Raw genomic sequence first — 15,051 nt, forward strand, 5'->3', positions numbered from 1 at the left:
ATATACAAAGATTATCATACGTTCTTTCCTTTAAAAAAAGAAGTAGAAGAAAGGTGCAAGCAAACAAATTCAATTGTAAGTCAAGAAGCTGAACAACAAAGACGAAAAGTTAGTGTAATGATTATTGGAATTAATGAACTTTCTCGATTCAATTTCCACAGACAAATGGTTCAAACATTTAAATTCCTAACTAATGAATTAAATGCTATTGAAATGGTTGGTTACAACATAGTTGGTGAGGACAGTTTTTCTAATATCGTCCCTATTCTTACTGGAATGACGTTAGACGAGTTGAAAGAAAAATGTTGGCCTAACATTTGGTCAAAACTTGATGACTGTCCTTGGTTGTGGAAGGAATACAGTAAGAAAGGGTATAGGACAATATTTGGAGAAGATTCATTGGGTGAAGGAATGTTTTATATTGAGAAATTGGGTTTCAGTAGACAACCAACCGATTATTACTCCTGGACATACATGAAAATAGTAGAAGTAAATCTGGGAGAGAAATTCGGAATGTGTATAGGTTCCAGGAAACGAATTGATTTAATGACAAATTATATTAGAAAATGCACAATGTCTTTTCTTTCAAAACGATTTTTTGCATTATTTTGGTTTCCAAATTTGTTTCCACAATTTATAAATTTTCCAAAAATTACGGATGAGGACTACAAGAAGCTATTAGAGGAGTTGTTGAACTCAGGGGCTTTGAACGAAACAATTTTAATATTTATGAGTGATCACGGATCTAGAAGAAATGAAATACAGGAATTGTTCATAGGTTATGCGGAAGAACGTTTGCCACTATTATTTTTCGTCTTTCCAGATTGGTTCTATAGTTTATATAATAAAGCTGTTTCTAATATGCGTTCAAACGCTCGTAAGTTGACAAACCCATTTGATTTGCACGAGACTTTGAAAGATATCATGGAATTGCAAAGAATTGAAGACAACGTTTTGCTGGAGAGATCTGCGAAGTTATTAGGCTTATCAAGAAGCCAAACACGTGGAATTTCTTTATTTCAACCAATACCCGGTGACCGAACGTGTTCAGATGCAGGTATAAATCAACAGTGGTGTATGTGCAAGCCATTCTTATCGCCGTTTTTGAATTACAGACTAGGAGCAGACAAGCTAGAGAAGAAAACGAAAAGTGCTTCTATGCTCGTTCTAAATTATATTAACAATGTGTTGAAACCATACAATCAATGTGCAAAACTCACTCTGAAAGAAATTATTGATGTAATCATTTTAACTCCTTTATATCCTCTAAAGACGCTGAAAGCCGAAGTAGTTGAATATAGTATAACAATTCAAGCATTTCCTGGATTTGGCTTGTTTGAAAGCAAAATAATATATGATGTTAGTAAGAATTTCTTTCAATATCCAAGATCAGTACACAGAACAAATGATTATCGCAATCAGAGTATGTGTATGAACGACGAGAGAATTAAACCTTATTGTTTCTGTAAAACCATTTCAGAAACCACCAAAAATGATTATGATCTTTCTCAGATTTAATACAGTATTTACAAAAAGTTGTAGATCTATTTTTCATACGTAGTTTATTGTCGATTAAGATTTTAAGAATGTAATCATTAAAGGAAAGTTTACCCGGTATATTATTTTGGCACAGACTTAATGAGCTGCCATGTTTGTATTAAAAGTAATAATAATAATAATAATAATAATAATAATAATAATAATAATAATAATAATAATAATAATAATAAAAAGACTGGTCACTCATCTTTCGTAGAAAATCTTTATCCTTTCTTATCCACTGATTGAATTATCAAACTCTTCTTTTCCCAATTGAAGTGTTCATTGCAGGGGTAAGTTTGCAATAGTTTCTCAGAGTATGGTCTTTATAAAAAGTTAGTGGGATACCACATATTGCTACAGGAAAGGCTGTACAGTATACCGGCTGATTGTTTAAGGTTTATTTGTCTTACACTTGCTATTTATTAATATGACAAGATCTTTTGTGCTGTTGAATGTCAATTGCGAAAAAAATCACCTAATAAAAAAAAATCGGTGTTAACACAATGTTAAAAATGAGGATCTACGATATTTACGACTGGGTATAAAATGTATCAATATATGGGTTATTTGGGAATAAAACTTACAAAAAAGAAACTCTCTTCCTAGCGTATGGGAACACAATTTAAGTAAGGAAAGTTGAGGTTTCGCTTTTAGCAGGATAATGACGTTAACTCGGAATTTAACAGTACTATTAAAACATATCTCTGGTGGTTTTAAAAAATCTTCAAACTGACTGAATTCTGTACTTTATGTAATTTTTGAACTAATATTTCGCATAGCACATATCCCAGCAAATATTTCCCATACCAGTGGATATCTTTAATATATCAACTTCATGCATTTCCAAGAAGTTATAAAATATTAAACTTTCTGTCCAAATTTTCTACACGGGCCACAAATGTTTGTGGTGTGTTTTATATTACACATGTTGTTAAGTAACTCAACGGATTAAAGTTATGAATACACGTTTTCTTTGGAAAGAGTAGAGTATTTATTATCGCCTTAGCAAAGTGCTAAAAAGAAAACGGAATTACTGAATTACACACTTAAAAGAAGTAATCCTGCTATCTTTGTGAAATTTATAGCGAATTTCTCTTTAGGTTTCATTTTAATGTTCCCTTGATAATCCAATAGGACGAGTGTTGTCCCTGCGAACAGGAAGTCGTAAAAGAGATAATTTTCTGTGAGTTGTGTTATATTCACGACAGGGTATGAGGAAATTCTTTCTTCATGGTAAATAAGGTCTGCAAGGATAGCACACAGTGGCAAATTTTACGTGCAGTGTAGCAAGAATTCCATGAGTTTACTATCATTTAACAAGGACCACGAAAGTGAAAATATGATTGGAAGCAATTTAAGTCACAATTCATGTGGCTTCGTGCAAATAACTTAGGGGCTTCACTGCGCTTATAATCATATTGCCTAGTGTAGTGCGGCTCCACTGCCTCGCCGCGAGCCACCTCCGGTTCTTCCAAGACCAGGAGTAATGGGTATTGTGATTGCTTCTGGTGATGGATGCATCTGCATCAGCTGGATGGTTGAGTGATACTGACTGACCAGTGACCGGTGGGGGCTGGCCGTTAGAAGAGGACTCTGAATTGACGTAGGAATGTGCTGACTGATAGCTAGCTAGGCATCTACATACTTATGCGTAACCATGACGGAGGTCCGGTGGCAGTTGGCCCCTTGAGTTTCCTAAACATGCTTTTTAATAGATTGTATACTAAAAAATACATGAAACTTATGTTGGAACACAGTCTTGCCGCCCTCTGTCAAAACCTAAAATCACGCAACTGCTGCTGTGATAGTTACACAGGTAGTGTTGCCACTACCCGCTAAATCCGGCGGGTAGAAGATGCCGAAGCCCGCAACAAAAGGAAAATATTGCAAAGGAAAATATTGAATTCACCTATTTAACATTTTTATGCTATTTAATAACAAATATATATTTTATTTTTGTCTCTACGAAGTAACATGTCACAGTATCATTACCCCTCAAGCCGCCACTGGTGTGATTTGTTCTCTCCAATTTCACGTATAACAAGAAGAGTGTACCTGGCCATCATAATATTCCTGAATACAGTATTATTTTAGCTAATAATTGTGTTAGATTTATCATACATTCAGTGATGTAATGCTAAACATTTTTGGTAGGTATTTGCTCGGCTATTGTCAAAAATCTAGCGTTCGCCCCCACTCCTGTACACGTTTGTTCTACCGTAAATTTAAGGTAAATATACGCTTAACTATCCTGGGGGAGTTGCTGGACTTCCACCAGGCACCTCCCCAGATGGCGGATAGCGGCAAACCCACCACATATAGTGGGTACCGGAAATTTCCGGAGTGGACCAAAACCAGCACTGCTGCCTTGCAGTTAGTGGAAAGATCTACAAAGACTAGGGGAAGAGAACCCTGACAGAAAACTCCTGGCCCTCCAGGTTGGGGGTTGTGCATAGGGCTAACGACCCAATCACAGAAAAATATAATTCGTTCAGAAACAGAGACCAGAGCCTCGGAAAAATGGGAAGGATTCAATAGATAGGACTAGGAAACGGCAGAAGGATCTGAGTATAGCGACATGGAACGTCCAATCAATGTTATTACCAGGTAAAGCAGAAGAAATAGCACGAGAAATAGTCATGAAGGACATAGATGTTATAGCGCTTCGAGAGATAAGATGAGCAGACACGGGAAAAATTAATAACGGAAATTACACTATCTACTACAGCGGAACACAAGAAAAAACCGGACAGTTTGGTATAGGCTTTATGATAGCTAACCATGTCAGAAATAACGTACTGCAATTTACACCCATAAAGGTGAGAATGAGTAAACTAACATAAGCAGTGGCGGCGGTTGGACGTTAAAAGTGAGGGGGCAAGACATGATCTGAATATTTGTATATAAATCTTAGTTTTCCTGGTTGTTTCTAACATTTTGTTTGACGAAAGGTTGTATAACTAATAGGATACTATATTTTCAGTTAAAATACCGTATATCGTATATAATAGTTTATTAAGTAAATTGAGAAGAACAACGCAAGTAGATACTAGCCCTTTGTACTCTTAAACAACGAAAGTGTAAGAAGAGATTTGATTCCTTGCTCATAAACATCTTAAAATTCTGTCTGGAAAATTGTGTGATCAGATTATTTAATAAATTTGCAAAACAAATAAATAGAAAGGATAATATTAATCATAGTAATGAATAATGATGCTTGTTTTGCAAAAGTTATATTGAAACTGAGGATTAATGAAAAACTTAATATTTAATTCCAAACATGATATTAAATGTATGTTATTACTCTTAGAAAATGAAAGACAGTAAATACTACAAGCATATATTACGACATTTAAAGAAATATTTGCTTTTGCAACTTCTTGAAATATGTTCGTTGCCATTAGGTGCAGATTTTACTTTCTTGGAACACATCAAAACACAACAATACTTACAATCCACACTTCAGTTATACAAAATAAACTTAAAACCTAGAATGATGTTCAATTTACTAAATTTTATTGTATATACACTCGTACATCCTTAAACACAACACTTCACTCGTATATTACACTACAAAACAATGGAAAAGGTAGAAGTTGTTTCTTATCACGCTCTTTTTAATCGATATTCCTTACTTTAGAAAGAAGAAAAGACATTTTAGGAACTGTCAATTTTTGTGCAATTAAAGAATAACTTGTGAAATAGGCCCTACTTTTTTGCATAATGTTCTTTCGATTAGCTTCAAAGCGGCTCACTAACATATCGAGCCCTTGTAAGAAGAAATGAAAGTATGCTGAAATTGTTTTCCAATAGGTTATTTTTTTGGGTTATTTTCTGTGGCGATTAAAACGCAATTACTGTAGCTTTCTTTACTCCACGGGAAGACAACCAATACGTATTCACGCAACAGCAAATATTATATGGCAGCATTTTTTCCTATTAATCAGTAACACATACAAAATCGTTACATTTCCAAACGAAACTATATACATTAATTGGTTACTTAAAAAAAGTGCGGGGGCAACTGCCCCCCCTAATCGCCGCCCATGAACATAAGGATGAAAGGAACATTCAGAAACATCACCATCATAGCAGCACATGCCCCAACAGAAAACAAAGACATAGCAGTAAAGGAAGACTTCTACGAGAAACTAGAAGAGACGTGTAACAGGATTCCCAGATACGACATAGTAATAGTTGTCGCAGACGAGAAGAACTTACGAATCCATTGGGGCTGCAAGTAAACATTGAGAAAACAACATTGAGTAAACATTGAGTATACATGCACATAACATCAGGTAAAAATAAGAGAAGAAAGGAAGGTTTGTAATAGGAAAGAAAACATTTGAAGAAGTAGACAGATTTAGATATTTAGGAATGACAATAGATAACAGGAATAACATGATAACTACAATCAAAGAAGAATTCTAGCAGGAAACAAGGCTAGAAATGCTAATGCTAGAAATGCTATGCTAATGCACAAATACTCAAAAACAAAAGCATTGGCAGGCAAACCAAGATCAAGATTGACAAAACGACAATTAGACCGATAGTCACTTACAGCGCAGAAGTATGGACGTTATCTAAAGAAAACGAAGAAATATTACGAATAGGAAAATAATTAGAAAGATTTTCGGGTCAACCAGAGAAAATAACGAATGGAGAAGCAGAATCAACAAAGAAATAGAAGACATCTTAAGAGGAGAAGATATTGTACGGTTTATAAAAGCTAGTGCTCTCAAACGGGGCTCCAGTCGGGTTACGGATCGGGTCGGGTCAGCTCGGGTCGGGTTATCGGGTCAGGCTACTCGGGTCGGGTTGTTGGGTCGGGTCAATCGGGTCAGCTCGGGTCGGGTAACTCGGGTTGGGTTATCGGGTCGGGTCAGTTCACTTTGGTCAACTGAGTTTAGGTTGAGCTTAAACTCGGCTGGAGCAGAAAGCTGCTGTTTTTCACTAGCTGCCTAATCAAAAATAGCAATTTTCAATTGATTTTATAGAAACCATAAATCTATTTTGAACACTTGCAGCTAGTGTTTTTATGGTAAATGTTTATTTTTGTACTTGTGTGTACTTTAATTTTTAAATGTGGAAGATTGATTTTACCAATCGACTTTAATATTAATATCTACGCCAATATGGAGTCTGGATTTAGAACAAAATTAGAAGTTGTTTAAGCAAGGCCAAAAGAAAGATTGGATATGGACGACCAAGTCCAAGCAGGGCCGCGATGGCTCAGTTGTAGAGAATTCATCTCTGGTGCATGGTGTCCATGGTTCGATCCCAGCTTGTGCTAAGTGGGCTTTGTGGTGGAAAAAACCCTTGTACTGGGTTTTCTTGGGGCTCTCCTGTTTTCTCCCACTTTCTTCATTCCACCATTGCATTCATTTCTCATGGTCACCATATCCCTTAGTCTCGGTGCAAAATCGAGGGACCTTAAACTGAATGCATAGTAATCTTGCTCTTGGCCTTGTTTTGGTGATCACCAAGTAGCGATGAGCATATTTGCTTGCTTTCTGTACAGTATGAAAGACCATAATCAAAATCACACTTGGTCTTCATTTGTACCGATGAGGCGAGCATTCTTGACTCTTGTATAGCATGAAAGACCACCAAGACTACGAAATGCAGGACCAAGACTTGACTGTGCAAGACAAAGAATAAGACGCATTATTGCTGACCAAGACCCAGGGTGCGAATTGTTTAAATTTCATTTGTTGGGCTGAAAGTGATGAAATAAAATTAGTACTTTATAATTAATTATCATACTGTATTTTTAAATTTTAAATTACAAAATTTATATTATGTATCTTCTTACTTGCAACTATATATACTGTAAAATACCTTTTAATTACCGAGAAAGAAAAATCAAAGTGGCGCGGGTACCGGAATCATAAGAACCTATTTTGGAATGAAAGTTGAAGGGTTGGAAAAATCACAGGTGTTCTCCCGTTTCCTCAACCCTTATCATTGTAGTTAAACGATTTCCTTTTGTCTCCGCCAAGAGACTTGCTACTGCCTTCCGAGAAGACCCCCTGGCGTCCGAGTAAGTGAGAACACTGACCTTGAAGAAAAATTTCGTCACAGAACTAAAGCAAGAAATAATAATAAATTTCTCCCTCGTCGGACATTGGTATCAGTTATAAAAAGAAATAACCAAACCTCAAAAGTGCCAAATATTCCTAAGATGTATATACTAATCCCCCGCTTGATGTAGCTAGTGGTTAACGTGTAAGACTTCGGTACACGTGGTCCGGGTTCAATTCCCAATGGTAGTGCATTTTGGCGTTCACCCAGTGTCGTGACCATAGTGTTCTCAAACGGGTCAGGTCGGGTCAGGTTACTCGGGTCGGGTCGGGTCAATCGGGCCAGCTTGGGTCGGGTCAATCGGGTCAGCTCAGGTCGGATTGTCGGGTCAGGCATATCGGATCGGATCACGGGTCGGGTCGGTCAATTCGGGTCACGGGTCGGGTTGAAGACCGACCCGACCCTTGAGAGCTCTAATAAAAGCACAACGGTTGCGATGGACGGGACACGTAGAAAGAATGGAAGAAGGACGACTAGCAAAGAAGATATTACATAAAAAGATATTTTCCACGAGAAGAAGAAAGACCAAACAAAGATGGTACGAAGGTGTAAACAAGGATCTGAGAATATTGAATATTAAGAACTGGAAAGGAAAAGTAAAGAATAGAGAAGAATGGAGGTACCTGGTGAAGGAAGTCAAAACCCACCGAGGGCTAAAATTCTAAGTCCTGATTTTCTAAGACGTTTAAATAAATCTCTTAAAATCTCAATAATTCGCTCCTGTGAGTTGGCAAAAACATACAAATCATCTATATAACAAGCTATGTTTTCTGGATGGAGGTTAGCCAACACCATAGACATGAATCTATTGTACACAGCTCCACTATTTACAAATCCTTGGGGAGTAACGCAATACTGAAATGTCCCGAATGACGGTAGAGAAAAGGCAAAATATGGACGAGAATCTGGTGTTAATTCTATATTAAAATATGCCGATGACAAGTCCAAATTTACATATCAAACATGTCCAGTCATGGAAGAAATTATATCATGAATAGGTAGTAAAGCCAAAGAATGATGGACTAGTTTTGAATTCAACAGTCGTATATCAGCAGCTATTTTTCTCAACTTTGCTGATGGTTTTCTAAAAAATAACACGGGCGAATTAAAAGGAGAATTAGACCTTTCCATAACACGTTGCTGAATTAAAGTATTCATGTATTCACGCACTTCTGCTTGTAAGGCTTTCGGTATTTGATAGTGTTTATGAGAGGTAACTCTGACTTAAGTTGCACCCTGTATTGGTATCCTTTGCACAGCCTAATCTATTTGGATTCCAGGTAAAAATATCGGCAAATTCCCAACATAGATCTATTACTTTTTGTTTATATTCCGGACTAGCTTTTTCTCCTATTTTCAATTTTGAAGCATCAAATAACCTTTGACCTTCCAAAAATTCGTGCTTTATGTAATCGTCGTCTTCTAATGCTGTAATAACATTCTGTGGGTTGAATATATACGTCTTCTGCCTTGCCCACTACAAGATTAGTATTTAATACTACCTTATACCTAATGGATTTATTATTTCAATAACTGGAGACTAATCTGACACAAGAGCTCTTGGAATTAAAATTCCTAACCTTTCCGGTAACTCTTGATTCGGTTCAAGAGCAATTTCTTTATGTGACCTAGATTGTTTTAATGTTAATGGAACGATAACTTTAGATCACGCTGGTAACATAGATATCTTCTTTACAACAAATTTAGGTGCAAAAGCTTCCTCAATTAAAAAAAATACGAAATTCGATACATTATGCTCGTTGTTTACATCAATTTCTGCATTCTTGGGTGGTAATCCAAACCTAGTTAACGTTAAAAGATTCCTAGACACAAGTTAACTTGGTGAAATATTAAGAACTCGTTTCCTATTAACACTTTCGGTTTAAAACGCTTAAAATGCTCCGGAATTTGTGGTGAAAAGTCCTTCTATTAATGCAAAATCTAACAAAACTACAGGGTTCTGAGATACACCCAACACGTTAGTCTGTGTTTCAATAAGTTTTACACTTCTAGGCAACAACAATATTTCTATGATGCTGATAGTAGAAGCCGAATCAGCAATGGCATTGACTGTCTTAGAATTTACGTCTATAGGAAACTTAGCTATTTCGTTTTCTATATTTAAAGGTACTTGAATTAATTCCTTATTCGATTTTCTAACATTTTTACACCATTCGTTATATGTGACTAGATTATCTTTCTGTTGACGGTTTTGATTATTACGCTGTACATTGTTATTTTCCGAACATGCACCGCCGTCATGCACGAATGAACTCAGTTTAAACCTTACATTTGAGATGCATTTGCGTTTGAGACCTGCGTATTTTGATAAGTAGGAACTACATATTGGGAAAAACTTTGTTGTAATGGTATCGCACAAATTTCCCCATGACATACAATTTGGGTCATTAACTACTGGTAATTGCCAAGTTTGATACATCTGGGGTACAAATGACCGTTTGTGGGTAGCAGTGGTGCCCACCCTCCTTATGTCCATGATGCGCCCCCCAATTGTCTATCCATAGGTGTTCTTCCATGAAAAAATCTTTTCGATTAATTTTTACATCCCCTCAAACATATTTATATAGGTTTTTAACCCCCCAAATATTTCAATGACGCAGTTTGCGTCATAACCCCCCTTGTGGGCACCCCTGGTGGGTAGTAATTATTTCGACCTCTACTTTTAAAATGATTTTTACCTCTAAGTGCTCTGCCTCTATATGAACCTGTTCCAAAACTATTTTGTGTCTGATAATTATTTTGTCTATAATTTCTCGAAATTCCTATGAAATTTCCACGAACATTTCTTCTGTGGAAACCTATGTTGCTCTGATTAAAATTTTGTTTAGCAGAATTATTTTCCTGTGTTATTTGGACATTAGTTTCCTCACATTGTTTTCGTGTATCCTCAAAATTTTCCATTTTCAACGTTAATTGTTCTAGTTGCTTCTGGACATTCTCCATTGCCTGCGATATTTTGTCATGTTCTTTGTTATTCCGTTCCAACCCACTAGTTTCAAATTTATTATCGTCCTGTTTGGTTACTTTCGCAACCTGCGAACTAGATCTTATATTATTACGCGATCTGCTAGTTTGACGCAAAACTATATTATCTTCATCTTCATCTGACTCGGATAATTCGGCCTCACTTGATTCTGATGATGTTTCAGAATCTGACGGTATATATTTACGCAATTTACGCAGTTCCTTTTTCATTGATGAATTTAGCCTAGTATGAAGCTCATGTTTCTTCCTATTTTTCAACCTATACCTATTTGTTTCGAGATTATTCAAGGCTTGAATAAACTCATCCAATGAATTAAATTGCTGCACACCTACTCTTTCTAAAAGGTATGACCTCAATCCGTTAGTCAAAATAGAAATAATCTGGGTTTCCGTTAATGTGGGCGCTCCTTTATCTATCAATCCTAATACATCGTATATGTAACTCTGTACCGATTCATGTTTCTTTTGAACTCTATTTTGAATTTTAGCGAAAATATTTACATTCTCTTTGGGCGCTTTGAGACACATTTTTACTTCTTCCTTAAATGTCTCATATGACTTAGTATGTAACTGCTTCCTATTTATAAAAACACGTAATCTTTGTTTATATTTTCCTGAAAAGCATGTTATTACTAGATCTTTAGCCTCACCTGGGGATAATTTGTTGAGCTTTATAGTGTCGTCAAACGCAGAAAAGAACTGCTGAATAGTCATTTCTTTCGGGTCATATTGGGAAAAGAAAAGGAATTGCTATATACATTTACAATATGTCTTGAATTTTGGGTGTGTGCCCCTGACTGAGAATTAGATTGAAGAACATTCGTTTGGTTAACATTTTCACCACGGCTATTATTTGCTTCGGAGGGAGATGGAGGGGTCGCCATGTCTGATCTTAACTTCACCCTACGTCTGCTCATAAGTTTTACAACATAATTATTTAATTTTTTGAACGTGATTACTATACTGAACTAACTTCGTGTTTCAAGATAACCTTCGCACACGCTTACTGTCTACATAAGCATTTCCTGTTATAATGCACTGCAAAAAGATATCCTAAGAATGCCTGAAAGAAGATATGTGAAAAGCAACTCAATCATAAACGCAAACAGATTCTTTGTTGTAAGTTACCACAGAATTTTCTATAGGAAATGGTATGCATATGTTCAAACATATATATCAGCATCATCCTGAATAATAACAAATCTGATATCCCATGTAATTTTTATCTCCATGATTTGACTCCTTATTCATATATATGTGGCTTCGGGATCGATATCTATATTTAAACGGAAAACTGTTCTATCATTTATGTGCAAAGACGTTAGCCATTAATTTTCTTTTACACTCACTCCTATAACATGTTTCTAACAAGGGCGCTAGCCACAAAAGCCAGCGCTTATTCCACCATAACATATGCCAACAATATCGGACCGAAATCCGGGCGTCGATATACACAGTTTATATCCACACATAGCTCATGTATTAATAACCATGTTAACATGGGGACAATATAAAGTGCATTCTCATAACAAAACTTAACCATTTAATTTTAGGTAGAGCGGTTAATATATTAAGATAGATAGTTATGATTGCATAAATAAAAACAGAGATATCAGATCAGGTAATTAACCAAACTGGTGCTGTGGCCTTATGTCAAAATCAATAATAACTGTCATATTGAATTTAGAAGTTAGGTTATGAATTGAATGAATTTGGTAACGAAGTCGAATAATAGAAGTGTGTTATCAATTTGTAACCAGCATGTACTCACCCAGATTTTGATTAGTGAAGATTTGAGTGGTTGAACTTCTTCTATTGATGGTCACTACAAAACTCTCTCTAGTGCACTACTCTTTTTTGTCCACCTACCTTATCTTCCTAGTTTTTGGTAGCGACATTTCTTCCGCTTACAATTGCATTTTCAGAATTAACTAATAAATTGAAGTAGGAAGTGTTTGTTATTGCCTTGACACATTGCTACATAACATAAGTTATATTTCCTATTAAAAGAATGTTTTATCTAGACATAGTTTTGAATTGTTACGAGACTCCCTTAATTTCTTTACACGTGTAAACGACCTAACAGCACCAGATTGGGAATTGAGTTTTATTTGCATTTAAAATATGAAACTTTACAAAATATTAATGTCAAAATTAATAAAATATTATTTGCCCTTTACCAAATCGCTTCAGTTATATTACAGTATGGTAAGGCAATACGCTTAACTATGAAGATATCATAAATTAGGGTAAAATGTATTAGACTATAAAGATATTGTAAATTTAAAGTAAATATATGCTAAACTATAAAGATATCGTAAATTTGAGGTGAATATACGCTTGATTATAACCATATCCTAAATTTAAGGTAAATATACGCTTAACTATAAAGATATTGGAAATTTAAGGTAAATATACGCTTAACTACAAAGATTTTATAGTTCAGCATATGTTAAAGGTGGTTATACGCTGTATAGTCCCGTATACGCTCCATTACATCTCTACAAACATTCGTACCTTTTAATAACTTCAGAAGTAAACTTTCTAAAGCGACCATTAATGCCAGGTTTTGTTTTCGATGAATAAAATAATTACTTCTGCCGTATTATCCACTTTCAACATTTCGTCAAAACCACACAAAATGAATGTATAAAAAACATATGACAATGAAGTATGAAATATATAAAGCTAGGAACAATATTATTTACTAATGTTTTGAAAATGATCAATTTAAAAAAGTTTTGGGAGCCAAATTTATTCCGACTCTACATATAAAATATCTAGGCAAATTACCTAAACTAGTTCAGGTTTACAATACTTCTTCACAAGGGTGCCGATTACTCTGTAACTTGGGGGGGCATTCCTAAAAAATACATATAACAAGAAAAATACATATTCATACAAATACAGGGGGGCCTGGCCACCCAGGATCGGCGCCCTTGCTTCTTCATAACAGTAGTTATTTTTCCGTTAAAATGAGTGTATATAAAAGAGGACTGTATTCGATCTTAATTTCGCGCGACACAGTATTTCTGCAAATTGTAACATAGCAGTATTTTATGTTCACAATCTAGGGTTACTAGTCTGAAATAATTGCGATTGACACAATGATTATAACAAGTGAGTGCATGTGAAAGATGACTGTGTTAGACACAACTTTTTGCCGGGCACAGTATTCTTCACAGGGTACAAAAACTGTATTAAATGTTTACAAGGGTAGTGTTACTAATGTGAACCATTACAAGTGCCTTAAAAACTCATATCACTGGAGAGCCAGCACTGAAACACCTGTAAATGCAATATAAAAACACTAACTAACCCTAACCCACCCTACTAACCTATCTTAATCTATCCTATCCTATTCTAGTAACCTAAACTAATCTAACACATTCCACTAACTTACTCTACTAATCTAATCGAATCTAACCTACTCTAGTAATCTATCCTAACCTATCCTCTTTTGCTTACCTACTCCATCATAACATAACATTGGTGTGCTTTTTGCAAAGAATTTTTTCCATGGCATATCAGTTTGCAAGCGTATTATTAATCTGTACGCTGTTAATTGGGTACATGCCAAGAAAATAACAATCCAGAATGACCTAGATAATCATTTAAAGGAAGAAAACTAAAATTGGTACATTTAAACGCAAAGAATTTTTGGATAGTCATTTGGAATTTAAATCATTTTTCATGGGACAAATTTTAGCATCATCAAATTGAAACATTATTAAACATCTCACTGATTCCGTAATTGCTAAGAGTACTACCCAAATTTAAAAAGAAATAAAAGGTACGGACCATCACATTAATTTTTCTTCGCTCCGATTTCTTAAACTAAATCATGTTAAACTGTAGTTATTAATGAAATATTTATTTGTGTAAAGCAGGGCCGGATTAAGGGAGGAGCTTAGGGGGCTATTTTTCAGGGGCTCCAGGTGGACAGGGGCCTCCACTCTGATCAAAATTTCAACTGACTATCTAAAAAGAATAATGAAGAAATAATCATGATCACAAAATAAAATATGACCAAAAATATGAAACATATTCCCTTAACTTTCCTACTGTACTTTCGCAGAAATGTATTAGGTGAAGTCACCAGGGGTCACATTTTTTTTCTAGCTCCGGGTCTCCAAATGGTTTAATCCAGCCCTGGTGTAAAGGCGTTTTCGAAAAACTTCATTAAAAAAAAAATACTCACTCCTAAAAGTAAACTACCTCTTGAGGGATTTCCATCAGAAATGACTTGTGCCATTTAATTAACATTTGATGAAATATTAGCAAAACAGCAAAAACTGAGATTCTCAAAGTTAAACTATCTCTTAAGGATATCTTCTTATGAAGTGACTTATCCTGTATTGTAGTGTTGTTAATGAGATATTTACGTGCTACATGAACAAAATTGCTTTATATATATAT

General features: G+C 35.4%; 1 protein-coding gene across 1 annotated transcript; it reads left to right on the top strand.

Moving 5' to 3' along the window:
* The first annotated feature begins 213 nt into the window (after positions 1 to 213).
* Positions 214 to 1,518, top strand: LOC145665524 (uncharacterized). The gene has a single exon (XM_081732830.1). The coding sequence runs from the start codon at positions 214 to 216 to the stop codon at positions 1,516 to 1,518; it is 1,305 nt and encodes a 434-aa protein (XP_081588956.1).
* The last annotated feature ends 13,533 nt before the right edge of the window (positions 1,519 to 15,051 follow it).

The sequence above is a fragment of the Thermobia domestica genome, chromosome 11 (assembly GCF_964235325.1).
Source record: "Thermobia domestica chromosome 11, izTheDome1.hap1.1, whole genome shotgun sequence".
NCBI classification, from domain to species: Eukaryota; Metazoa; Arthropoda; class Insecta; order Zygentoma; family Lepismatidae; genus Thermobia; species Thermobia domestica.